Source organism: Gracilinanus agilis, chromosome 6 (genome assembly GCF_016433145.1).
Source record: "Gracilinanus agilis isolate LMUSP501 chromosome 6, AgileGrace, whole genome shotgun sequence".
In the NCBI taxonomy this organism is placed as follows: Eukaryota; Metazoa; Chordata; class Mammalia; order Didelphimorphia; family Didelphidae; genus Gracilinanus; species Gracilinanus agilis.
This window is the reverse complement of record NC_058135.1, coordinates 178,645,814-178,673,654: the sequence shown is the minus strand read 5'-3', so window position 1 is coordinate 178,673,654 and position 27,841 is coordinate 178,645,814. Positions and strand designations below refer to the sequence as shown.

The 27,841-nt window shown below is 37.1% G+C and overlaps 1 protein-coding gene across 1 annotated transcript in view; it reads left to right on the top strand.

The window, feature by feature from the left end:
- NWD2 (NACHT and WD repeat domain containing 2) overlaps positions 1-27,841 on the top strand; it is a 171,111-nt gene that overhangs the window by 127,060 nt on the left and 16,210 nt on the right. The window contains exon 4 of the mRNA XM_044680197.1: positions 26,975-27,178. Within this exon, the coding sequence (XP_044536132.1) occupies positions 26,975-27,178 (204 nt within the window). The remainder of the gene's footprint in view (positions 1-26,974; positions 27,179-27,841) is intronic.

Genomic DNA, 27,841 nt, shown 5'->3' with positions numbered 1-27,841 from the left:
TCACATTATCTGTTTTTGGTAAGCAAATTACATTCTTGATTCATACAATTGATCAAAACCCATTAGACCTTTTCATATGAACCACCATTAAGCTGTGTCTCCTTTACCATATGCTTTATAGACTTCAATTTTTTAATCAAAGTAGAATATTGAATTTATCCTTATTAAATTAAATTTAACCTCATTATATTTAGTCTTTCTTTTCCAGCCTGTTGGGACCTTTTAGTAATCCTGATTACATCATGTAACATTTTAGATATTTTCACCAGCTTTATGTCATCTACAAATTTTATAAGCATGCCCTTCTGAATTGTTAACAAATAATGTTGATCAAGATTTAGTAGAAGAGACAGTCAATGTGATGCGTGGACAATAGAATTTAGAGCCAAAGAGTCAATGTTCCAAACCTGGGAATGCTATTTAATATATACTGTGTGACTTTGGGCAAATCATTTTGCCCTTCTGGGTCTCATTTTTCTCATCTGTATAATGAAGGAGTTGGATTAGACGACCACAAAGACATCTGCTCTGAAACCTTCAGTAAGTAACTATTGCCTTAAGATAAAATACATACTTCAGCTTGGCACTCAACACCCACCACAATCTGGACCAACTGAATTCCCCAGCTTTATTTCACTTACTTCCTTTAAAGCTCACTGTTCTAGACTCTTCTGCATATAGGTAATAATTAAGCCTTGAGAACAAATGAAATTGTCCAGGGAGATTGCAGAGAGGGAAGAGAGGTAGCTAAGCTTGTTTTGGGAAACCCACATTTAAGGATAGAAGGATAGCAAAAGAAGTCTAGAAGATTGGACAGACAGGTTCGAGCAGAAGCAGGAGATAGCAATATCATGAAAGGCAAAGGAGAAAAATATGTCTAAAAGGAAGCGTGTTCAGTAATGCCAAATTCTGAAAAGCTCATTGGATTTAGTGGTCATTGAAGACTTTGGAGGAGGCAATTTTACTATAATGGAAAATATCAGAAATGAGATGGCAGGGGACCATAGTTAAAAATCTGCCAGTCTAGCATTCTACCAGATGCAATGAACTATGTGAAAGAAATAAACAACTACTAAATTGTAAACTCCTTGAAGGCAAGCTTAGTGTCATCTTTTTCATCTCAGAGTACCCAACATCTAGCACAGTAATAACAATAAACGTTTGTCTAACGGAACTGGACTGGACTGAAAGCAATACAAGTTTACCTATGTGGAACTTAGCATTTTATTATACACACAACATATACAACAAAGAATTTGAAAACCAGATGAAAGAGTAAACATCCAAGACACAAACTTTAAGTTCTTTTGGAGGCTCAGAAAGAGAGAGATCAATGAGCTAGATAGGAAGATGCTACTGGCCTAAAACAAATACACAGTACTAGTGTTAGAAGATGAACTTTATGGCAAACTTCAGTTAGGGACTCTTTCCACAATCAGGTTACCATAAGGAACCCCTGCCTCCAATTTCTACAACTAGGAGGGAGAACCAGCACCTAAAGACCACTCATTCCTTAGAGGACAGGGCTTGAATGTGGCACTATTGCCTATCAAATTCCCAGCGTGCATTTATACAGCTTCTTAAAACCTTACTTTAGGCTGCCAGGGCCACTGATGTATATAAAGAATTTGCCAAAGAAATAAGGCAGCAGCTCCATAGAGAAAAGTATAGAAATACAGTTGGATTTTGGAAGAATTGGAGCACACAACAGTTGTACCAGGCATTCTGTTCTTCTCTGGCAATCGGTGCAAATCTCCCCAGGATAACTTAAAACACAGAGATCAGTAACATTTGTAAACATAGCCAAAATGAATAAATCAGCCCTCCTGAGGCTTGATTCAGTGACTATGGCAAGATCCATAGTAAGGCAGGAAGGGTAAGGTTTTACACATGTGAGAGTACTTTTGAATGTCATTCTGTCTTCACCAATGTCATCCAGGTGGGGAAAGAGAAGGATTATTATTCCCACCTGTAGAAAAATAGATAAATAAAAGTAACGGAGACACCAGAGATGTTTAATAAATCTAATAGTTGTGGGTACACACACTGGGTTGTAGGAAAGACGGACCAGGATAGACCAGGGGTCACAGCTGAGCTGCTCCTAACTGACAAAAATGGCTGCTGGCCAACTGCCAGCAGCTCACCACGAGGCCAGAGTCTTTGGAAACCAACAGACTAGGTAAAGGTGTAAACAGCTTTAATCATGTTTAACTAAAAGGTGGGAAAGGGATTTCTATACTAAAACCTTAAAACCTAATGACAAAACCCACAGGGAAAGGGGAGGATTTTCCTACTCTGATCTAAAGATCTATGCAGGCAGGGCAGTAATGGAGTCTTTGGGTGACAGCCTCAGGCCTGGACCTGCCAGGCTTGAGCAGCACAGCTAAGGGCTTTGGGGTTCTCACTGTAATCCACCGATGATCTCTGGATGCCAAGAGCCAAGGTGGTCTCAGGTACCAAGTTGAGAGGGTGTGCTTGAGACACTGTCCACCAGATCCCAAACTTCTCCTCTTCCCTTGGAACTGCACTGTAGATCTTGTCCTCTTTGCTAGATGCCACACCACACAGGATCCCAGGGAAAATCAGGATGCAGGGTGTCCTTTACTCTGAGATCTCCCAGGGCTAACCACAGTTTGTGCTAACCTCTAATGGAGTCCCTCTCAGAGCACAAGTCACTTCTTCCTGCTCCTTCATTCCATCTTGGAATTCCCAGCTCCAGCTCCTTCCTGCTAGATAGATACACCTTAATTCTTAATTACTAACTAATCTAATCTTCCTCACAATACATCTTACAGAAGAGAAAACTGAAAACCAGAGACATAAAGAGACTTAAAGTCACCTAACTTGTTAATCAAAAGAAAATAAACTCCCTGAGGACAGAGATGTCAACCTTATATCACCAGCACCTAGAAGATTAGTTAGAACATTGTAGGGACCCAAATAAAAAGGCTTTAAGTGCATTGAATTTAATTCAATTACAGTAACTTTACTGTTACTATTTTTCACTCCTAGCTTTTTCTACTGTTCTGCCTTGTATTTGGAAAAAAATAATGAGAATGTTTACATGTAAAGTATCATATTTAGCCACATGCTCCAAGGATACAAATTATTCCTGGTGAGCACGTTCAGCTATCTGCTCAATGAAGCAATTCCTTTAGTACTATTGTGTACAAAAAAATTAAAACTCAGTCTAAAGGAGTTTCTATACCAAGAGTCTCTATTAAAAACCTCCCCCAATGCAAATTTCATATGAGCAAATAACTCACAAACTAGAAGGATCCAGCTATATAAGGACCATTTCTTTTTATGGGAAACAATTTCCAAATTCTTTATTTCTTCCATGAGGAAATCACCTCTCCATTTTGAACATTTTCTGCTTCCCATCAACATATTTGAATCCTGACCCTTCCTGTTGAGCACTTCAAACACACTTATATGAGTTAAATGTCACTCAAAATAGATACTAATCCTTGGCAGCTCCAAGTCATGAAACAAAGCACCCTGGGCCAAAAATATTAGGTAGTAGCTGAGGTTCCCAATGTGTAATGGAAAGGAAAAGGATAGGGTAGTTAACAAGGGAAGGAAATATAGGAGGCAGACGACAGAAAGCATTATCACAAACATGGGGACCCAAATGGGAAATTCGATTTTTGTGACACCTAAATTCCACAGTTTCACATTGCCAGATCTCTAATATAAATTCTTAATATGTTATTGAATTGCAGTTTTATATTCTTTATTAAAACTTTCTTCATATTTCCAACCTTATTTGCAACTTCATTTTTTTAGTAAAGTACTATGCATTTTTATATAATGTTATTTCATATTTGATTCAGAAAGCACTTCAAGATTTTAGGGTGACTCAAGATTTTGGGTGGTTATCTCTGATCCCCAGACTTCTGCCTTGTGTTGCAGGATCCTAGGCTTCCATGCCATTTACCAGTAGGCTCCCAGAGCCATACATTCCCCCTTCCCCTTTTAAGTTTCCCTGTATGTGCTGTCTTCTATAAGCACCCTGGGAATATGAACTCTTACTTTTATTTGTTTCCCCAGGACTTAGCAAAATGTCTGGTATATGGTAAAAGCTTAGCAAAGCCTCTGTTTATCTAATATATGCTAACTACATATCTGATAGCTATAGCTATATGTAATCTAACTATAGAGATAGATAGATAGATAGATAGATAGATAGATAGATAGATAGATAGATAGATAGATAGATAGATAGATAGACAGACAGATAGATAGATAGATAGATAGATGGATGGACAGATTGCTATGTATGTATATTGGTGATAGAACATTCACTGGAAGTTGCTTTGGAATAAATCCTTGATATCGGTTTACTTACTCATAATTTTATGTTCTCCTAAAAGAGGAAGACGAAGAAAATCAGTTACTTAAGCTTTCTGATCACTTGAAATTTGGGTAAGTGGAGTATTTTTTTGCTATTGCTTTGCCATTTTCAAATAATAAATAAACATTAGCTTTTAGTTTTTATTAGATGGGCCAACAAATAAACTTCAGCTTATTTCTTCCCTCCCACAACAAAGTTACTTATCCTTTTATCATATGTCATGAATTTCATTGGTACTCTAGTGAAATCTATGAATTCATCCTTAGAATAAAGTTTTTAAGTTTATGAAATAAAACCCAGGATTACAAAGGAAATCAAAAGTTGGGTTTTTTTAAATGTAATATTTTTCTCTCCAACTTCATGAACCCCTAGAAATCTATCCACAGATCTACTGATTCCAGTTTAAGAATCGCAGATCTACACTATGAATTCTCCCTGACATTTGTCTAATAGGTCTCTATGCTATGAGGAAAGCAACTTAGAGTTATACTGGAATATGTTTCCAAGGAGCATTGTTAGGTAACTGAAAGAATACCTTGTTTACATGATCAGAATTACTGCCTCCACAGACTACATTGCATACCCCAAAATTTCATATGAGAGTACAATGGTGGAATATAATAGCATTCTGTTATTGTGCTGAGGCAGTGGAGAGTAAAGAATCCATGTGCCTTGTGTAAATAGACAGATGTCTGCCCTCCAGAGGGAATCATGTTTTTTGCCTCTGGCTCAGCCTAAGTTTAGCTCTCCAAAACCAAGGGAGAGGGGGCACCAGGAGCCTCCCATCCTCACTGCCCTTGGAGAATCTGCAACTCTCTGATGTGCATAGGGACATCAAGCTCACTGATTCTCACCAATAAGAACACTGCTAGCATCATAACAGCAGATGGTTGTTACTTGGAAATAGGAACAAATATCACAGATATGGATAAAAGAATATAAACTCCTGGCTGTGGTCCTGATATGGAAATAAGACCATCACAAATGTGGCATATAGTAAGACCCCAATAAATACTTTATTGACTATCAGGCTTGCCTCTTTATATCAGAATATACATATGAAAGAGTTCTCTATGGAATCTTGTCAGGTACCCAGCTCTAACTCTTACAAAGAAAAAAAAGAAACTATTTAATGATATAGTGTAATAAGTACAACGCCTCGTATACTATAGGTATTAGATGACTAATTGATTGTTTAATTGAAAAAGATATCCACTGGGATGACCCACTATATTAACCAAAGAATTTTTTTTAGATCCAGTTCCCTAGTTCTTCCTTTGGATCCTAAATATGGAGTCTTTTTTTTAAACCCTTACCTTCTGTTTTAGAATCCATACTATATATTGGTTCTAAGGCAGAAGAGTAGTAAGGGCTAGGCAATGGGGGTTAAGTGACTTGCCCAGGGTCACACAGCTAGGAAGTGTCTGAGGCCAGATTTGAACCCAGAACATCCCATCTCTAGGCCTGGCTCTCAATCCATTGAGCCACCTAGCTGCCCCCTAAAGATGGGGTCTTATTAAAATTTGTCTTCCATTTTGACCATGCTAAATAGCAGGAAATTAAATATTAAAAGGTTGAGATGTTTTCCCAAAGAGCCTTAGATCCAAATTCCATGAGTGAGTTGTGAGGATTTCATGCCTAAATATGAAGATAAATGAAAACTGCTATTTGTTCACAACCCCAACAAGCAGAGGCAAAGTTTGGGAGATTCTACATTTTTATCTGAGTGCAAAGAATATTATTCAAGAGACCAAAGTTTCAGTCAAAACATTCTACAGTTAGAACAATATTGGATTTATTTAAAGAAGAGGAGGGGTGGCAAAGTGGGGAGGTATTGAAATCTAAGTTTTGGTAGTGAGTCAAAACTGAGAAAAGGCCCACAGACTTAGAATATTATAATTCGAGGTCATTGCTTTAAGTAATTCCTATAGGAAATAGACTGCTTGCTTTCATGGATAATAAAGGTTCCATAGCATCTATAAACAGATTATCTGTAAGCAAGGCAACATGGCAGACCAGTTGCTTAGTGTAACATAACCAGTTGTTTAGGAGGAAAAGTCTTTTCCATTCCAGAATTTTTTAATAAATTGTTGCAACTGAAAAATCGAGTAGTTAGATGATGTTTTAAGTCTCACTTACTCGTGCTTCTCCAAACAGTGACTGCCTGCTGGGCTAGTCCTGGGGTAATTATTGATCCATCATCTAAGTGGATGGATCACTTGAACCACACCTGTTTCCAATAGAGAAATCATGAAGGAGTCATGCAGGGATGTCTCAGACTTATGGATTTGCTGTCAAGTCTCAGGTTTAAGGAGCCAAAACTCGAAGGTTCTCAAACTGTCATGGTATTTGTAGAGAAAAACGATCGTTTGAAACAGGCAAGTAGTCTGGTTGTATGAGTTGCACTTGAAGGAACAACCAGAATTAAGTGAAGGCTCTTATAAAAGAATTATCTCTGATAGCTGAGATTTTCCTTCATGTGTGTAGACAGGTGTCTTAATCCCCCAAATAAAACCTTACTTTGTTGTTTTCCCCTAGAAAGCTGCTGAGAAGTCCTTCACTTACAAAATGCATAGCCCAGGGACTCCTATGCCCCCTATTGTCTGTCTTTGCTCCCCATCCAATTGCCTATCAATGCTAGAAACACACCATCCGATAAAGTAGTCTGGTGGTATGAAGAGCAGATTCAGAGTCAAAGGATCTGGCTTCAAGCCAAATGTGCTACTCAAGACATCTGTGACTTTGAGCTCAATAATCATTTCACCTTTTGCTGCCTCGGTTCCCATGTATAAAAATGAGGGAAGCGGACTAGATGATCTCTGAAGTCTCTTCCTATAATCATCTGATGATCTGAATTGAAACAGGTGCCAAACAGGTATTACCTATAACAATTTGCTTGCCTTCCCTTTGTCTAGGAAGAGGAAGGAAGGAAAGAATTTGGAACTCAAGATTTTTTTAAATAAATATCAAAAATCGTTTTTACAAGTAATTGGAAAAAATGTTGTTGTTTTTTAAAAAGAGGCTTAGAAAACAGGATTGCTTGGCTCAGCCCTTTACAAAAGTCATACTAAGGAATGAGTAGTCACTTCTATGAACATGGAATTTGGGTTAGCAACCAGAAAGCTGTTTCTAGTCATGAAGCAACTTCCCTGTCCTGATGTACTTCCATCAAAATGAAACAAAATAAAATCATCTGGTCCACTAAAAAAAGAAAAGAAATAGGTGCTAACTATATACCCTACAAATCTAAAAATACCCATGCTTCAGTCGATAAATGCAAGTATTTCTGAACCTTTGAGGAATCTATCATTCATTAGGAGATGAGTTTCTATAAAGTAAAATCAGTATATGTTCATGTTCTAGAGACAATATGGTATAACAGTCGACAATGGAAATAAGACCTGCATTCAAGTTCTGTATTCAAATTACATGTATGCCCATGTAACCGCTCAATATTCTGGCAATTCTCTCGGTTTCTTCATCTGCAAAATGGGAATAATAATAACATAGAGTTGTTGTGAGGATTAAATGAGGTAGCCTGTGTAGAACTCTTTGTAGACCCTAATGCACTAAATTCCAACCATTATTATTATAAGCTACAAAGAAGGTGTTGACCTGAATTGGTTAAAGAGTTTCTTAAAACAATACAATCACAAATCTAAGCCTTATCACTACCCTAATGTTCACATTCCTATTCCAGAATAAGAAAATAACAAAATAAGAGGATTACAAAGCAGCTAGCCCTAGCAATGAGACCCATGCAATAATAAGTTCTTAGGGGCCATCATTATTCCTTCCCTGAGGAAACGTAGGATAAGCCAATCTCCTTTCTCTGTGTGGTATGTTATACTATAATCCATTGTCTCTTTCATTCAGCATTCATTCAAAAGTATTTTTTAAGCATCTCTTGTGTGTAAATCACTGAACTGGGTATTAGGGAAAATCACAAAGATAAATAAGATTCAATCTGTCTTGTAAGAGCTTATAATTTAATAGTCAAATGAAGATACAGATAGAAACAACTGTAATGTTAGAGAAAATGTCTTAATATAAGATTGGTGCTGGAAAAGTTCATAGAATGAAGAAATCACTTCCAACTAAGACAACCAGAGAATGCTTTATGAAGGATGTGACATTTGAAAGGGACCTTGAAGAATAATTAGGGGGGAGAAAGGATGTGGGAATGGGGGTGACCCATAGGTCATTCCAACCAAGCTTAGAATATGTAAGAGATATCATCTAAGATAAGATTTAAGAGGTAAATGAAACTGTGTTTCTGAGAACCTTAAGTATCAGGTCAAAGCAGTGGGAGAGTGTTTGAAAGTTTTTGAAAAGTGGACTAATAGTAGACTTGACTCTATGAATTCACACAGGTTAATCACCAGGGCCTGGTATGGAAGGTGTATCATATGGATTAGATTTCTTCACAGTATAAGAAACACCAACTTCCCCTTTTAGAATCCAACTCTCATTTCATGGCTCAGCTCAAAGGCTACCTCTTTCACCAAGCCCTCCCTGGATCCCCTCTGGCAAAAAGTGTTCTCTCCATCCTCAGATATTTGTAGACCACCTTGTCTGACTTTCTTCTTTGCCTCATTTCATCTTACATTGTATTATTTTTGTTTGTGCATGTAAGAGTAATTAGATGGTTCAGTGGATAGACCCCTGAGCCTGGAGTCAAGAAGACTCATTTCCTGAGTTCAAATCCAGTCTCAGACACTTACCACCTGTGTGACCCTAGGCAAGTCACTTTGTTGTGTTCAGGGTTTGGTCTCACTCCAGAAGAATTTGTCACTTGAGCTCTGTTCATCTCAGGCAAAGGTTTTATTGCGATTATTGGGGAGAAATGACTCGGACTGGTGGTAATAGAACTGCTGCTGCTTTTTAAGAGTGGAGTCACCTTTCCCCAGAGTAGGGGGAATAGGAATTTTATAGAGAAAAAAATCAAGGTCCCACTGCCCCCTCCCCTAGGCCAAACTTAGGAAGATGGACAGGGCCCCCTGGGTAGCTCTATACAGACAGAAACTAATGGAATTTCCTCTGATGACTATTTATTGGAGTGATCTAGGTGTCCCAATAAGTGCTCCTGACCTTGGACCTAGGCTCAGGCCAATATCATTTGGTGCTCAGGAGTTCCAGCCACATAAGAGTTCTTGTTGTTGGATATGTGCAGGTGCCTGGACTGAAACCCAATCTGATGTCATTTGGTGACTGACTCAAGGGTCCCAGCCCCCATTAACATGGCCCTGTTTGCCTCAGTTTCCTCATCTGTACAATGAGCTTGAAAAGGAAATGGAAAAGGCAAACCACGCTGGTATCTTTGCCAAGGGAAAACCCCAAATGGAATCATAAAGAGTCAGACAAGACCGAAAAATGTCCAAACAGTAAAAGTGCTCATGTAATATCCACACCCTGGCTTAAATGTAAGCTACTCAAGGCTGGGGACCTACCATTTTTTTCCTCTTTGTATCCCCCAGAGCTTGCATATAACAGGTACTTAATAAACATCTATTAAATGAAGGAGCCAAGTCTCCAACCCAGGTTTTCTGATTCTGTATCTAATAATGATTGTTCTGCTCTACGGCATTGCTCCTAATGTTCTCAGTGATCATAGGATCATAGATCCAGAACTTGAGGAGGACTTAGAGGCCATCTACTTCAACCCTGTCATTTTACAGACTTAAGCCTCAAGGTCACTCCAGTAACAAGTGGCATTTCAACTCTCTTTCCACTACATGCTGAGCCATCCAAAACATGGAATAAGTTGCCTTATTGAGCAGTGAACCCTCTTCACTGGAGTTGTTCAAGCAGAGACTAGATAACCACTTGTCAGGGATTTCAGACTTGAGGGAAAGTGGGTAACAAATAACTTCTGAGAGCACTTCCAAGCTACGATTAGATGATTCTAACAAAAGTGCCATGACATACCCAGAGAAACTCCAAAAACCTTCTAAAGAACATTCCTTCTCATTACAAAAGTTCCCTAAAAAGTTCCTTGCAAGAAGCACCAAATCAGTCATCTCATTGTATAATTGCTATTTTTGTAAGGTTATCGGTTACATGCACGTTTAAATATAGCTTAACTTAATAATCTTAGCTTCCAAGAGGAAAAGAGACTGCAGAGATGATCCCAGAGGGACAGAAAAGAAAATTCTAATTGAGGAGTAAGCACACTCTTAATCAAGAGAGCAGCAGCAGGACACATGAAATGTTACGGCACTTATTGAACTTGGCTCTTGTTAATGAATGTCTTCAAAATGCTGATCCATTTTAAAAATAATTACCCACACAAAGAGCCAGCTTTCTCCCTTTGAGTACTCCTGGACGTGAGCAAAGGTCCCTCTCACATAAGGAAACAGCAAGGCTTTTTTGAGTGCTGCCATTTTGCTATTTCCAAAGGAAACTGATTTATTGCAACCTCCCCAAGCCCTAAGAACTGGATTCAAATATTGGCTCTGCTACTCCTAACTGAGTTATTTCAGTTGACACATCCCCTTGCTAGGTCATCATTTCCTTATCTGAAAAAGAGTGGTTGATTTTTTTCCAACTCAAAATCTTAAGAATGCACTAATAATAGTTTTTCACTAACACTTTCTTTTTTAGTATTATTCTAAGATATTTTATTTTCCCAATTATACCTAATAACAATTTTCAACATGTTTTCTGAAATTATAAAACCCAAATTGTCTCCCTTTTGGAGATGCTAAACAATCTAGTCTGGATTATACATGTATTATCATGCAAAACATACTTCTATATTGGTCATTATTCACTAACTACTTTCAAGATTGGGGTATCCAGTATCAGGATCAGGGTATATGGAATGGAAATCTTTAAGATACTTCATCTGGAAAGGGACCCATCCACACAGTTCCCAGCTAACCCCATTATGGTTCTGCTTATAGATGTCTTGCTTTTCTATTTTTGTCTGTAGCATCCATCTCTTCTTAGCATTATTAGAGACAAGTAGGCAGTATAGTGGAATAGATTCCTGAGCCTGATCTCAGAAAGACCTGAGTTCAAATCCAACTTTGTGAACTGGGTGAGCCACTTAAACTCTGTCTGCCTCAGTTTCCTCAATGGCAAAATAGGGCTAATATTAACACCCTATCTCCCAGGGTTGTTGGAAACATCCAACAGGATAGTAATTGTTAAGCACTTAACATAATGCCTGGCACATATTTACTTTCTTCCTTCACAATGTGGTTGTGATTGGAAACAAAGTTATCTCCAGGGGTTAGAGGCATAGTGCCCCTGGGATCTGGAAAATCCATATAATTTTTTTAGTCCTCCCTTCCTACCAGAAGAGAAGTCTGAATTTTTACTTTTTTATGAGATATTTACAGTATTTTATGGCAAAATTTGGGTTAAGTATGCATTTCTGAGTTTCTAAACTTTTTTTTCTGTGTCATCTGCAACTTCTGCCAAACTCCCCAAAAATTCCTATTTAACATCTTTTGCCAACTGGCCTTATATCAAAACTTGTAAAGGGCAAAAGTCGTGATGTGGAAGCGATAACTGTATAGTACTTGAGGATTTCATGGTTTCTTTCTTTCTTGAATATATCCAGTTTCCTTGATACCCAACACCAAGTATCAAAACACACTAGGCCCCCCCCCCCCCCCCCCGAGAGGTGGGAAGTGCGGAGGGGGAGTGGTTGGCCCTCTCACATCAATCTGTACTCCAATCAAGGAAACATCCATCATCAACAGCTCACTACAGCTACTACTCAACCAAGATTCAAAGATGTCCTTTGTTAGATTTTATGGGATTGCAGACCAGGTTAATACTTCACCTGCAAATGCCCTGTGGCCAGACTCTTAGATTAGAGATTGTATGTACAAACACAGCCTTGAGAACTACTATATTTATCCCCTTTAAGCCCTGGGAAGACTTGTCAGTATAGACTGTGATCAGAGGCTAGAAGGACGTTCAGAACAGCTAGAATTCCTGTATCTGCTATTGCAAATAGATCACACTGACAAGTTTTGATCAAGGTATGAAAAATGCCATACTGCATCAGACAAATGATACATTCACTGCATCATAATGTGCACCCAAGAGGTAGCAGTAGCTAAAGTTATAGGTCAGGATATTTTTTTGAAACTATTCCATCACCGCACATAAATCCATAGCCTGAATGAACAACTGCCTGGATTGCAAGAGTCACACTCAGGTGTGATACTTAGCCAAGCAATGTTACACAGATTCTATGGGGAGAAGGAACCCAATAAATCTACCTCATTTTATAGATGAGGAAACCTAATCTGCCCAGGTTTACAGAGCTAATTAGTGGCAAAGCCAGGACAAGAATCCCCGTTTTCTGATTCTTAGACTATCATTATTTCCATCACAACATACTACCTACTTTAAGCACGTTGGTCATAATTTGTTCTTTCCCCTTCAGCAGAGAATTGAATTGACTGAAACCTGCAAAAGCCACCATAGCTAATGGGGTTTAAGTGAAAGAGAAAATCTGATCATTCTTTTTTTTTTTAACCCATAACTTCTGTGTATTGGCTCCTAGGTGGAAGAGTGGTAAGAGTGGGCAATGGGAGTCAAGTGACTTGCCCAGGGTCACACAGCTGGGAAGTGTCTGAGGTCAGATTTGAACCTAGGACCTCCTGTCTCTAGGCCTGACTCTCAATCCACTTAGCTACCCAGCTGCCCCCTGATCATTCTTTTTTAAAAGAAACAAGTGGTAAATCAATTAGGTTCTTCTTTCTTTATAGCCATAAAATGGTACAAGGAATTAGAATATCATTTTATTCCGATAAGGGCCTCACATGGTGAAATCCACATATCATGAAAGAAATAATAACTTTATTTGCCTTTTATTATTATTCTTTCCTTTTAAGTTAAAACTCAGAGAAATGTCAGCTACAGATAATGATGATGTGGCAAAGAGGATGTGACTCTTTCATTTCCTTCAAATGTAGTACAAAAAGAAAGGCTATGTGTTTTATGTTGTTCATTCACACTGAGTCCAGTCCAGCTACCAGGGACCACAGTGATCCCAGAAGGTACAGTGGGAAAATCATTGAATCTGCAAAGAAGCTAAGTTCAAATCCTATCTGAGTACTGAATCTACAATAATTAAAGGAACTAAGTTTGGAACCTATCTGAACAGTGAGCCCATTTGAATTCCCAGTATTTAGCATAGTGCTTGGTACATAGTAGCTACTTATAAATATGCTTTGAATAGAATCAAAGGAGCTGAATTCAAATTCTATCTGAGCACTGAATCTGTAATCAAAGGAACTGAGTTCAAATCTTATCTGAGCCATTTACATCTAGATGACTTTGAGCAAGTCATTTGACTTCTCTGGGTCTCAATTTCCTCATCTGTGAAATGAGGAGTTGAACTCCAAGCCCAATATACAATTCTTTACCATCCAGTTGAGAAAAGAAAATATAGCATAGAATGAGACAAGAAAGGGTAGACCAGAATATGTGTTTCTTTCCAGCCACACCTTATGAATATCATTTTTCACAACACTACTGCGTCTTCCTATGTGAATCACAGTTATTATGGAATGAATCTGAAATGAAAAATTATAATTAAAACTCTCAGATGCATATCTATACAAATATAAATGCTCTTTTTAAAAATATTGAATTTGATTTGTTCATGGTAGACCTAAAACTTATTTCAGCATTTGCTTCTTATACAAAGTTCTTTCTTAGTGTTAGAATGGGCAGGGGCTGTGATGGAGCCAGCTCCAACAGGCTCATTTGAGCTGATTGTTAAATTTTCAATGTGAGCATATACCTGTCAGAAATTGGCAAACATTATGAATCAGGGCTCGATTTATCGTTTTGTTAATTGTCTAGACTTTAGGAAGTGATGGAGAAAATACTAACAATGTATATTAAACTCAAAACTGTGTCATACATATTTTTTTCTTTTTTTCTGGAGAGCTAGTTAATAAACATTAACCAGCATGTCCCTGGATGTGACTGTGCATAAATCTCGAAGCCTACTAGTGCTAACTGATCTAGAAATTGATAGCTCCCCATTTTCTCTAACATAAAATACAAACAATATTTGATAAAGAACCATTTTTCTTTGAATTCCCAGCACTTAACACAGTGCTTGGTAAATAGTAGGTACTTATAAATGCCTTTTGAATAGAATTGAATTTAAATATTACTCTTCAGATTCAAAATCATCAATAGCTCCGTATTACCTTTAGGAGAAAGCACAAAATTCCTCACCCAAGCATTTAAAGCTCTTTGTAATCTTATTCCAATCTACCTCTCCTAACTTATTTCATACTATTCCCTTTCATACATTCCAGGCAAACCGGCCTGTTCACTGCTCCCAAATCTGGAATTCCATCTCCAATCTCCTTTCATTCACACCAGGTTCCCTCATTCCTGGAATGCACCACCTTATCACCTCTACTTCTCAGAATTCTTAGCTTTCTTCAAGGCTTGAGTATCATCTCTTTTTTTTTTAAACCCTTGCCTTCCATCTTAGAATTGGTTCCAAGTCAGAAGAATGGTAAGGGCTAGACAATGGGGGTCAAGTGACTTGCCCAGGGTCACACAGCTAGGAAGTGTCTGAGGCCAGATTTGAACCTAGGACCTCCCATCTCTAGGCCTGGTTCTCAATCCACTGAGCTACCCAGCTGTCTCCTGGGTATCATCTCTCATGTGAAACCTTTCCTTATTTCCTTCCTTTCTCTATGTTTTACCTAATACTTAATTCTTTATATAACCTATTTTCTCCTCCAGGTAGAATCTAAGTTCCCCTTTGGGACTGAGCATATGCTTTTCACTTTTGCAGCATTTGATTGAGATTTTTTTGTTGTTTTTATTCTTTCTATTTCATTTTGCATCCTTTCATGTGTCTTCCCTTGCTTCTTTGCACTCTTTATATTCACAGAAGAGAGGGGAAAGTTATGGGAAAAGAAGCAGAACAGAATGAGCAGAACCAAAAAAACAATACACACAATGACTATAAATATGGTTATGTAAAGAACAAAAAAAAGTTAGTATTGAATGCTATAAAACTGTAATTGCAGGGGCAGCTGGGTGGCATAGTGGATGAAGAGCCAATCCTAGAGTCAGGAGATCTTGGGTTCAAATTTGGCCTTAGACACCTCCTAACTGTATGACCCTACACAGTCACTTAATCCCTGATGCCTTGCCCTTAACACTCTTCTACCTTGGAACTAATACACAATAATGACTAAGATGGAAGGTAAGGGGTTTATTTTCTTTTTTTAATTGTAATAGTTGATCTTCACCACACACACACAAAATATGAGAAGATGCCTTTCTCCTCTCTTTGCAGAGGTCAAGGGCTATGAATTTGGAATGCTACTTAGAATGGCAAAACTTTTAATGTGGTGGCTAGTTTTGTTAAACTGTTTTTGTTTTCTACTTTTTTTACCCTTTGTCATGAGAGATGGATCTCTGGAAGAGAGATATAGGACACATTGGGAAAAATAAATGTCAAAATAAAAGATATCAATGACTCTTTTTTAAAGAATGTCAGTTTAACAAAACTCTCTAACAAAGGTTTAATTTCCCAAATATATAAGGAACTAAGTCAAATTTACAAAAAAATCAAGCCATTCCCTAACCGACAAATGTTCAAGGGACATGAATAGGCAGTTTTCACATGATGAAATCAAAACTATCAATAAGCACATGAAAAAAGTGTTCTAAATCCCTCCTGATTAGAGAAATGCAAATTAAAACAACTCTGAAGTACCACCTCACACCTAGCAGACTGGCCAGTTTGGCAGCAAAGGAAAGTGATAAATGTTGGAGGGCATGTGGCAAAATTGGGACACTAATACAATACTGGTGGAGTTGTAAATTGGTCCAACCATTCTGGAGGGCAATTTGGAATTATTCGCAAAGGGCTTTGAAAGAATGCCTACCCTTTGACCCAGCCATTGCTGGGTTTGTACCCCAAAGAGATAATAAGGAAAAGGACTTACACAAAAATATTTATAGCCATGTTCTTGTGTGGTGGCAAAAAAATTGGAAAATGAGGGGGTGTCCATTGATTGGGGTATGGCTGAACAAATTGTGATATCTGTTGGTGATGGAATGCTGAAAGTAATGATGAACTGGAGGAATTCCATATGAACTGGAAAGATCTCCAAGAATTGATGTAGAGCAAAAGGAGAAGAACCAGGAGAACATTGTAAACAGAGACAGATACATTATGACACAATCGAATGTAACAGACTTTTCTACTAGTAGCAATGCAATGATCGAAGACAATCCAAAGAAATTTAGGAGAAAGAACACTATCCACATCCAGAAAAAGAACTGTAGGAGCAGAAACACAGAAGAAAAACATATGATTGATCACATAGTTTGATAGGGATATGATTAGAGTTTTGATGTTAAAGAATCGCTCTACTGCAAATAAGAATAACATGGAAATAAGTTTTGAACAATAATACATATATAACCCAGTGGAATTGTTTGTCAGCTCCAGAAGGAGGGAGAGAAGAGAAGGAGGGGGGAATCATGAATCATGTAACCATGGAAAAATATTCTAAATTTAAAAAAAATAAAGAATGTCAGTTTCCTGAAGGCATGGATTGTTTCACATAATCACAAGATCTCAAAGTTGGAATAGACCCGGGGGTTATCTATCCCAATTTCCATACTTTAAAAAGGGATCCTCCCTATAACATATGTGACAAGTGATTCTTCTCTTGAAGACTTCTCAAAGAAGGAAACCACTGCTTTTCAGGGCAGCTCATTCTACTGTTGGAAAATTGTAATTATTGAGTGTTTTTTCTTCTGAAGGGTTACTCTCGTTTTCTGTCCTCTAGGACCAAACTGAACAAACCTAATTCCTCAGCCATGTGATAGACTTTCAAATACTAGAAGGAAAGTATCATTCCTCACCACTACTACACAGCTCAAGACTTTCATTTTGAAAGCTACACATCCCCAGTTCATTATACAAATCCTCATATGTAATGATCTTGAGTCCCTTTACCATCCTGGTTGTCCTTCTCTGGGTACTTTCCAACTTATTAATTTTTCTAAAATGTGATATTCAGGACTGAACAGAAATTCTAGATGGGGTCTGACCCATCTAGAACAACTGTCACCTCTATGCTCCTAGATTCTATGCTAGGAGAGATTTCTAAGCATATGGGAAGAGACATCAAAGTTGAGGTAGGGACAACTGGAAGTACTGAGTAATATCCCTGAGTAGAGGGGAAAAAGCAAGCTGAGTAGTAGGCAAGACATTTCCAAGACATTAGTGGATATGTGATGGCAACAGAATGACTCTCATCTTCCATTACAGATTGTAGGGAATCGTCCCCTCTCTTTCAGTATGATTCTTACACACGTGTGTCCATTAATCCCTCATATTCTTCCCATACAGTAGAATCTTTCTTCTGATTGAGTAATTTGTGAACACCAGAGTAGCCCTAGGGCTGACCTTGTGTTATATTAAAATAATAATAGACAATAGGCAAGCCACAAAAATTAAGGACAAAAGTGTGGTAATATAGCTTCAAAATAGTTTCAGATATTTTTGATAGATGTAACCAAAAGTATCTTCAGTGTTAAAGTGAAGTGTAGCTCATAGATGAACTTCCCTTCAGGGCTAGGTGCAAGAAATACTAAAGAGACTCTTGTTATAGAAAAATAAACTATTTATTGAAAATATATAAGGATAAAAAGGATTTCTAAATCTAAGGGATTCTAACTCCACCCAAATAAAACTCTCTGGTTCTGCAAGGAACCACTTCTCCTGTGTTTCACAAGCTACACTAATCCTCCCTGATCTGACTAAAACAAATTTATTATTTTTCTAAATAAAACTACCACTATTATCCTTAGAATTCTTAACTTCACTTTTAAGTTATAAAAATAACAAAGGCTAACTGGTTGAATCTCAACAAGAATCAAGTTAGGACTCTAAGCCTTCACAGACTCGAGTCCAAACCAAAGACCAGGATTTTCTTTGGTCTTCTCAGAGTTAAATCAATCTTTAAACAGCAATAGATAATCAATAGTGTTTTCCAAGTTGGAAAAGAAAACACTAAGCGCCTTCAGGTCTTTCACTCAGACAGTAAGAGAGAGGCGAAGATGTTACTTTCTCCAACCCTGAGAGAGAAAGTTCCTGTGTGTGACTATGCCAACTGCCAGAGACCAACTATCAAGATGCCACACCCAGAGAGAGTAACTGTCATAGAAAAATGGTTACAACTGCCAACATTTGAAATTAACACTCTCAGCTCTGTTTGAAACTACATTTCTTTCCCAAGCCAGCTTCTCTACTTCTTATCTCTAAATTAATAAAACAATACTCATTTTCTAATATCATCCTTATAGTTTTCCTTTAACTTCTCTAATTCACCTCTTTTTCAAAAAATGAATGAATTTGATGAGTTTTTAATGTCCCTTCTTACATTTAAGTCATCTTAGATAATGTTATAGGCTATTTTCACCCAGATCTTTTCATTTCTCAGTGGGTCACCCAAGTTTCAGATTTTTCTGAAATCTTTGTTTTCCATGATTCATAGCTTATAGCATTATTAGGGAAAGTAGATAGACTTTTGTAACAGTGAACAGCTTGGGATCATTGAAAGTCCTATAAAATTCCTTATTTATTTATTCAGTACACTCTGGTGGTTCCCTGTTGCATCATGGATCAAAGACACACACTCGTCTATTTAGCATTTTACAACTTGGCTCCAATCTGCATTTTATGATAATCTTAATATATGTTACTTCACAAACTGGTTCTTTTGCTGCACTTGACACAGAAACACTCCCTTTCCCATTTCCATGCTTTTTCATGGGCTGGTTGCCTGCCTTGAATATGTTCTTCCTTTAACCATCTCTAAGAAACCATTGCTTTCTTTTAAAGCTCACCTCCTCCAACAAGCTTTTGCTGCTTCTCTCAACTAGGACGGTAAGGGGATTGGACAACTGGTCAAAAAGAGATTACAGGAACCTCCCTGACTTAAGAGTTACTTATTTGGGCTATGGCTTTACCTCCTAGAACATTGCCCCATCTAGGTTTATATTTGCCCACAGGGAAGAACTGTGAACTTGAATCTCCTGAACTGAATTCAATAATCTGCATAAACTCTGAGATTCTTTGTTATATGATTCAGCACCAGTACAAAGTTTCAATATGTTCCAGATTTTTATTTTTTCTTTTAAAGACAATTAAATGAAATTTCAGTAATTAGGTCATCTTCTTTAGGACTAAATCTTGATTATTACTATCTTTGGAAAAGTGACTTTTTTTAAAAAGCAGACAGTACTGACTCACCATCAGTAGGGCATATGCTTTTGAATTCTTTTAATAATAGTGGGGGTGGATTTTTTATTATCTCATGTGGTCTCCCTCTTGAGATCAAAGGCATGCATACATATGCAGGATGACTGGCTGGGGCTAGGGGTTCTGCCTTTTGGGACAGAACATAGTTAACTGACCTACTCCATGATCAGATAAGACAACTGCTGTGCCAAAAGCTACTTCCTTTTCTTCTGACAGGTTATACCATTATTCTAGAAGAATAATGGATGTGTTGGGGGCGGAGGGGTACGATTCCTAAGAAATGAAACTTCCTTGGAGACAGGAACACTTTGTAATAAGCAGAAAAACAAGAAGAGTTATTGCTATAAGCAGTTTGATTGTGTTTTTGATCATGGTAATAAAGACCATAGGGGACCCATGAATTTCATTTAAAAATATAAAATTGTAAGTATAGCAACAGAAAGAGCAAAGTAGATGTGATTTGATAGCTCTCAAGAAAACCTAATCTGCCAAACAACTCTGAATTACTTTGTTATATATTAAATAAAAATGGAAAGAAATTTGGTCTAAATTTATATTCAATTTCAGGGTATGTTAAAAGAGACAAACACTAGAAGAACTTTATATTTTTGAAGGGGGGAAAAAGTTCTCCAAGGTCAGTTTTTATGTTGGCATTTTGTTTGTGGAGAAATTAATTAGAATAGCTTACAGTTCTGACTGACTTGACTATGGACACGCCAAAACCCATTCTGTTTTCTACTCTACTCCATTCAGAAGGCATGGTTTGCTTGTTTTCCATCCCTACGGAGTTAGCACTGCTCTGGCTTATGGATAGCAGATATACCCCCTTAGGTTGGGATGTGTCCACTGAACATATCCCAACCTAAAGGCCAAGCATGAAAAATGGGCAGTGATGTCTTCCCTTTTTGTCAACATGATTAGTATTCCTTTATAGATTTCTTCCTCCCACTGAAGGCGCTAACCATAGCCTGTGCTTACTCATCTTAACACTCACCATCTTATTCTTGTCCATCTAAGTATCCATTCTTTCCTCTGCATTTCCATTCTACTCATCAAGTATCTCCTCTTATGTATCTCCCTACAGACACTTAGTATATCTGAGGCTATATCTAAGGGTATTTGTGTTACTATGAGAGGCAACATTTCACAGTGGAAATGACATGGGATTTAGAATCAGAGATTTGGGGTCCAAATACAATCTCTGACACTTAGTGCCTGGAAGATCTTGGTTGAGTCTTTTAACCACTCTGGGTGGCTCAGTTCCCTCATCTGAACGGAAAAGGGGGTTGGATTCCACTACCTCTGTGGTACAGGGAAAAGAATACTGTACTGGATTCAGGAGAAATCTGTATTTATATCCCATCTTTGCTACTTAATAGCTATATAACCATGGGAAAGTTATTTAATAATATTAATTAATATTTAATAATCTGAGCCTCAACTTCCTTATTTTCAGAATGGTAATAATAATAATATTCTAATACCTACTTCACAAGATTGTTATAAGGATCTAATGATATCCTATACATAGACGGCTAGGTGGAACACTATATAGAGTGCTAGCCCTGGAATCAGGAAAGCCTGAGTTCAAATCTGATCTGGTCTCAAATACTTCCTAATTGTGTGACCTTGGACAAATCACTTAATCGCTGTCTGCCTCAGCTTCCTCATTTATAATATGGAGATAATAATAGCTCCTGCATCCCAGAGTTGTTGTGGGGCTTAAAGGAAATATATTTATAAAGTGTTTAGTGCAGTATCTGGCACCTAGCAGGCACTCTATATATATAAATGCTTATTATTATTATTATCATCATCATCATCATCATTCATATATGTAAAGGAGTGTATAAGTCTTAAATCTCTATATAGAGAGCAGCTATTCTTAGCTACATGTTAGTTAGGCAACAAGCACATATTATTCTTCTACTATTTGCTAAGCACTGGTGGATGCAAAGGCAAAAAAAGCATAGTTCCAACCCTCAAGGAGTTTCTATTGTAAAGGAGGAGATGAGATAGAAATAATTGTATATACAAAATATATACATCATGTAAATAGGGGTACATAGGATTTTCAGGGAAGACTAGCATCTCTGGTATAAGGACTTACTGAGACATTTTTTAGGGCTACTATCTAGTTTTCACCCAACTCTCACCTGTGGCTACAAGAAGCTGTGGTATATGCAGCAGCCACACTGGACTTCACTGAATCTGGAAGAGAGAGTGAAGCTGACAGCTTTGTGCAACCTGCCTCACTTATATCCAATTCATGGGCATGTCAAGATATCACCCTGTGATGTCATTGGTATTCTTCAAAACAGAGAGTGAACAATAGTGTAAATATAAGGTAACCTCAGAAGAAAGCACTAAAAGCAGGGAAAGAGGAGGAGGGAGAGACAGCGGCATAGAGAGACAGAGACAGAGAGAGCAAGAAAGGCCAGAAGATGGGATTTGAGCTGCATTTTGAAGGAAACTAGGAAGCAGAGCTAAGGAGAGAGAGCATTCTAAGTCTAGAGAACAGTGAAAAAGCAGAGTTGGAAGATGCACTGTTGAATTTGAGGAACAGCAAATTGACTGGTGTCATAGGATAGCCTGAACTTGTAGATTTGTACATGTTTACGTATATTTCATAGATCATTAACTCAGAAATGTGGATGACCATAATAATTAATATTCACAGAGCACAGATTAATTTCACTATTTTGTAGATAAAGAAATAGAGGCACAAAGAAGTGAAATAACTTGCCCAAGATTCTACATGGCAATCAAGACCCAAAATCTGAGTTCAGTGCTCTTGGCACTTGGCCATGATGGATGGTGGCCATTTCTATTTACAAAGAGATGGGAATATTTCTCTCCAAGTTATATAAATGTAGACCACACTTCTTTCAGTCAATTGTGGATTTACACAAACTACTAGGTCCAATGTGGGCTAATTTTGGAAAGAATTGTAGCTCAGTTGGCTTGAGTCCCAGTCCAAGCTCAGCTGGAAAGCTCTAAAATCAGAACTAGCAGACAAGACATAAAAAGTAAAATACTGGCTCGAGACTAAGCATTAATGCAAGTAATAGGGGGAAAAGACTTCTCAGTACCTACTTCCCTAATACTCAGCAAAGGAAACTAGGAAAACAGAGTGTGTGTGTGTGTGTGTGTGTGTGTGTGTGTGTGTGTGTGTGTGTGTGTGTAAAAGAAGTAATGAAAGTGCTTCTTGACCTTTCAAAAAAATTACAGAAAATAACCTGTTAAAAGTATGAACTAGGTATAACTGGCTCTGCAAGAGCATCAAAGTATGTAAATCCTACAAATTGGCACTTCTCAGGGGGTGTAGGTCCTGGAGCTAACCTTAGCTTTTATGGGGGCAGGAGCAAATCAGAGTCTCATCCTCACACACACTGATGAAGCCAGTTGCCTTCTTGAGTTAACAGTGCTCAGCAGCCAGCAGGATAGAAAGAAAAAAAACACCGAACTATAGCAACTTACCCAATTCAATCCTTAGGATAACCCTAACTTCATATGTCCTTTCTAAAGTCCAAAAGCAGAATGAGGATAATTCTATGGAATCACAAACTCAATTCACAAAGATCTTCAGGCATTCCCTGGTTCCAGAATGCAGTTCACTTCAATGTAATGTAAATTAGACCCTGGCCCAGAAACCAATCAATCAACTATGTTAATTCTCTAATGCTAGTGCAAAGAGTATTGGGAGTCCTTGAAACATGAAAGAAGGAAGAAAATTGGACTTTTCCTGTGAAAATGAATTTAAAAGAACATTTTTTCTTAACCTCTAAAAGTCATTTCCCTCAGATAGATAGATATAACTGTATGTTGGTACCAATTTATACAAGAAGGGAGGCAAAAGAGGAGGGTCCATTAAAATTCAGATTTATGTAAGACACAATTATCAGAGAAAACCCAATAGTTCATCAATTTTGCCATGTTAATTTCTAAGTTGGGGTTGGGAGGGTTTCAGTGATCTCACTGAGTTTTTTCAGTTTCATTTACCATCCTACATTTTTTTAAAAGCTCTGACTGTATTCAGCCAGTTGTATCACTGCAATTCCCAGTACAAGATGAGTACATCTAGTGCTGCTTGGTCCATAAAGAATAACTGCTTCTAGCATTGAATCATAGGCCATTTAAATAAATGGGTGGGAGGGAATCAATCTAAATTCTTGTAGCCTGAAACTTAAAGTTGTATGCAATGCCCAAATGACTATATCAAAAATGAATTTTTTTCTGAGATGCCTAACACTGGCTAACTGACTTATTCCCTAAATTGACTAGTTTTCCAAAAAGTATCTTTTTGACAATTCATCTCACTTCACTTTTGTCTATGTATCCGCAGAAATTGACATAGTCCCTTCCTTGTACAGAAGAGGTCCCTGATAATGATTTGTTGAATTAAATAGTGGAAAAACAAAACTGATTTTACTCTCTCTGTGCTTCATTGGGACCATCTCAGCCTAGGTCTATAATAACATTTCACTAAGATACAGTAGCAGAATTCCTTTTAGATTCCTTGTTTGTCAACAGGTTGTAGGACTGGATGGGGATCACCTCCTATCTTGGACCCTTGAAAAGTCACTGAACATGAATCATGAGCGTTCCATCTAAAGAAAACTGAAGAGACGGGAAAAAAAGATAACTCCATCAAATCATTATAGGTTCAGGGCATGCAGACACTTTTTAAACCTTACTTGCCACATAGCAGGAATTGTTATATCAGTATATTTTTCTCTTCCTTGCTTAAATGGTAAACTGTAGGTCAAGAAACATATCTTCTTGCCAACTTCATTATGTTGATCAAATAATAAGAATGTCAAGTGCCAGTTGCCCAATTAAGACAGATATTTTAAAATAGTTATTGATTCTCTGGTCTGAGACTAAATGAAATATAGTAGAGTGGTAGGTGGAAATAGCAAGAAAAAAAAGTCCAAACACCTTTGTTTAAAATCTTGGCTCTGGTACTTGCTTCTTAAGTGATCCTAAGCAAGTTGTTTAGACACTCCAGCCTTCAGTTTCCTGATCTTCAAAATGAGGGTGTTACACTAGTCAACTCTAAATCTGTGATCCTATAAATACTGTGATTAAAAAAATGGAAACAGACTATCTGTAGAAGCTGTGGGAAGAAAGGAACACTAATTGATTCTCTTGGTAAAGCTTTAAATTGGCACAATCATTCTAAATATTTGTACCCTTTTGAGTAATCTCATTCCTAAGCACATACTCCAAAGAACTCAAGGATAAAAAGAAAAATCCTGTATAATTTCCTAGTCATAGCAAGAATTTTCCAGTTTAAAAAAAATAAAAATAAGAACAAAAATGTATATCCATCTTTGTGTAATGACATTATTGGGGAATTGGGGAATTATATAGGATTTAAGTTCAAACACTATCATGCTGTGAAGTAGATAAATATTAGGTGGACAGTTTGTCGATTCATATAGGGTGATCAATAAGTCATCTGAAGAGCTATCATCTAAACAACATCAAAGGGATCTAGTTAAGTTTTTTAATTTGTTCGATAATCTATACTTTTGTCTATAACCCAACATCATAATTTAAAATTTAGCAATATTTTGAGATGAAACACCTAGAAAATTGTGTTGACCAAGAATGATGGGCTCCAATCATAACATCAGAGTCAGGGAGCCCTGGTTTTAAGTGCTACCTCTGGCATATACTGGCTTTGACTAACTTCTAAATATCCTAGGCCACTCTTTCTAAAACTGTGGTTTTATTAAATTTACTAAAATTGTGGTAAATATACTGACATCCATTATTAGAGAATGCCTCATGTGAGAGTTCTGTATGCCAATGAAATCATATGTCCAAACCCTATCCTGTCCATTGATCTTGTGTTATCAATATAGACTAAATTGTTGGGTGCTGTGTGAACCAGATCTTATCCTTGAAGAAATTGAGTTTGCCGAGGATTGTTCCTCTGAAGATTTAGTGTAGGTGTCATAGCTTTTCCATTCCATCATATATATTTCTTTCCTCTACTGACTTTCTAAAGCCACATTTTTTCTTCTAATAAAGAAATGAACTATTCAATCTGCCAGAAATTCCTCTTCTTCTTTAATACTATTGGTATTAGATCTCCTTTTTGACTTAATTTCAAAAGCTTGGAGAAAATAGGATTCTATTTATTCATCCAAACCCTTCTAAGAAAATCACAATTATAATGCCATAAATTTTTTTGCATTTTGGTTAACATTTAATTGGTTTAAATTAATTTAATTGGTTAATTTGCATAATGGTTAACAATTTACATGTTTTCGTGTAATATTGTCTCTGAAAAAATCAATAGATAAATAAAAAACACCATGTTCTGAATTTGCCTGAAGAAGTGTCAAATCTTGTTTCCTAGTGTCATAACAATATATAATTGACTGAATCAACAATGAAATGTTAAAACTCTAAAATTTTATCCCTCACTCATCGAATTGCCAAAAACTTTGAAAAAGCAAATGTTGGAGGAACTAAAGCTGTGGGTTACCATAACCATTCTGTGAAGCAATTTGAAATTAAATGAGTAAAGGTACTAATCTTGGTGTCCTTTGAACCAAAGATACAAAGTATATATTACAAGGAAATTGGTGACAGAAATAATGGTCCAAAAACCAAAAAAAAGTATTAATTGTTGTACTTTTTGAGATGATAAAATACTAGAAACAAATTAGGTGTCTATCAAATGGTGAATGACTACCTAAATCGTGGTACAGCAATGTAATGGAGTTATTGCAGCATTCTATGAAACAATGCACATGAAGCATTCAGGGAAACATGGAAAGACTTGTATCCACAAATATCGATTTAAGAAAGTAGAAGGAAAGAAACAGTAAGCACCATGACTAAGATGATGTAAAACATAACTAAATTTAAAAATCAACTCATTAATTACAGTGATCAGTGTTGGTCTCGGAGAACAGATGATGAAACATATTTCCATCCTCTCAATAATTAACTACAGTGGGTGGGCAACTGCATCATGCTGCCTATATCAGATTACTTATGTAGTTGAATTTTTCATGTCTGTTTTTCTTTGTAATAAAGAGGTATTTTTTTAGGAGTTGGGTGAAGAGGGGATATTGGGAAATGACTATAATGTAAAAAAAATCAATAAACCTTAGTAAAAAATGAAATAGGATGTTGGTTCAATTTCATGCCATTCGTATGATATCTAGTCTAATCCTAAGTAATCATCCCATGTGATTAAAGGATTCTAGAATGAAATACCAAGCCCTCTTATATTTTAAAACCTGAGTGGCACTGTATAAAATGTTCTACAGAATGCTGACCTTCACTTTCTTGTTCACACACAGGGACTATTAGGTGAAAAGTATGGGAACATCCGAATTCCTGGAGAAGTTGAATCATCAGAATTTGAGATGATTTTAGATGCTGCCATAGAAGCAAAGCTGGAAACCAAGGTGCTTGAAGAATGGTACTGCCGGGATGAGAACTCTGTCCCAGCAGCATATTACCTCAGACCTAAATCTGAAATGCTGAAAAGCAATAAGAATTCAGTAAGTTGTCTACTACTAGAGTCCTTTATGTTTGTAAGCATTCATTCATTCTGGGAAAATATTTTAGAATTTCACTTACAAAACATTTCAGGATAGCATTCCCACTCTGTGCCATAGAACATAAATATGAATTCTCCTGAAGCTCAGAAAGAAACCATCACAATAACAGGCTCTAGAGCTAAAAAGACCTAACTTGCTAAGCACATTTTACAGATGAGGAGACTGAGAACTGGAAGCCTAAATAATTTGCCCAAAGTCACATAGGTAGTGTCAGAGGCAGGATTTGAACCCAGATCATCTGACATTAAGACCCAGTTTTCTATGCCAAAAATTTATTGAATATTTTGATATCTATCTCCAATGTTTAGCATCATGACTGGCACTTGGTAAGTGTTTATTAAATGCTTGTTGACTAGCTGACAATGTTCTTTCTACTGGAAACTTATAATTTATTTAGTATTTTGAAGTTTACAAAGCACCATGCACACATTGTCTTTTTTGACCATCATAAACAACCCTTTGAGATAGATGTTAGTATTATCCCCATTTTCCATATTAGGAAACTAAGAAATATCAAGTAAATATCTCATGATTATAGAGCTAGGTAAGTGTAAGATTCCTCAACTCTCTAAGTACAGCACTCTATCTATTACACCTTATAGC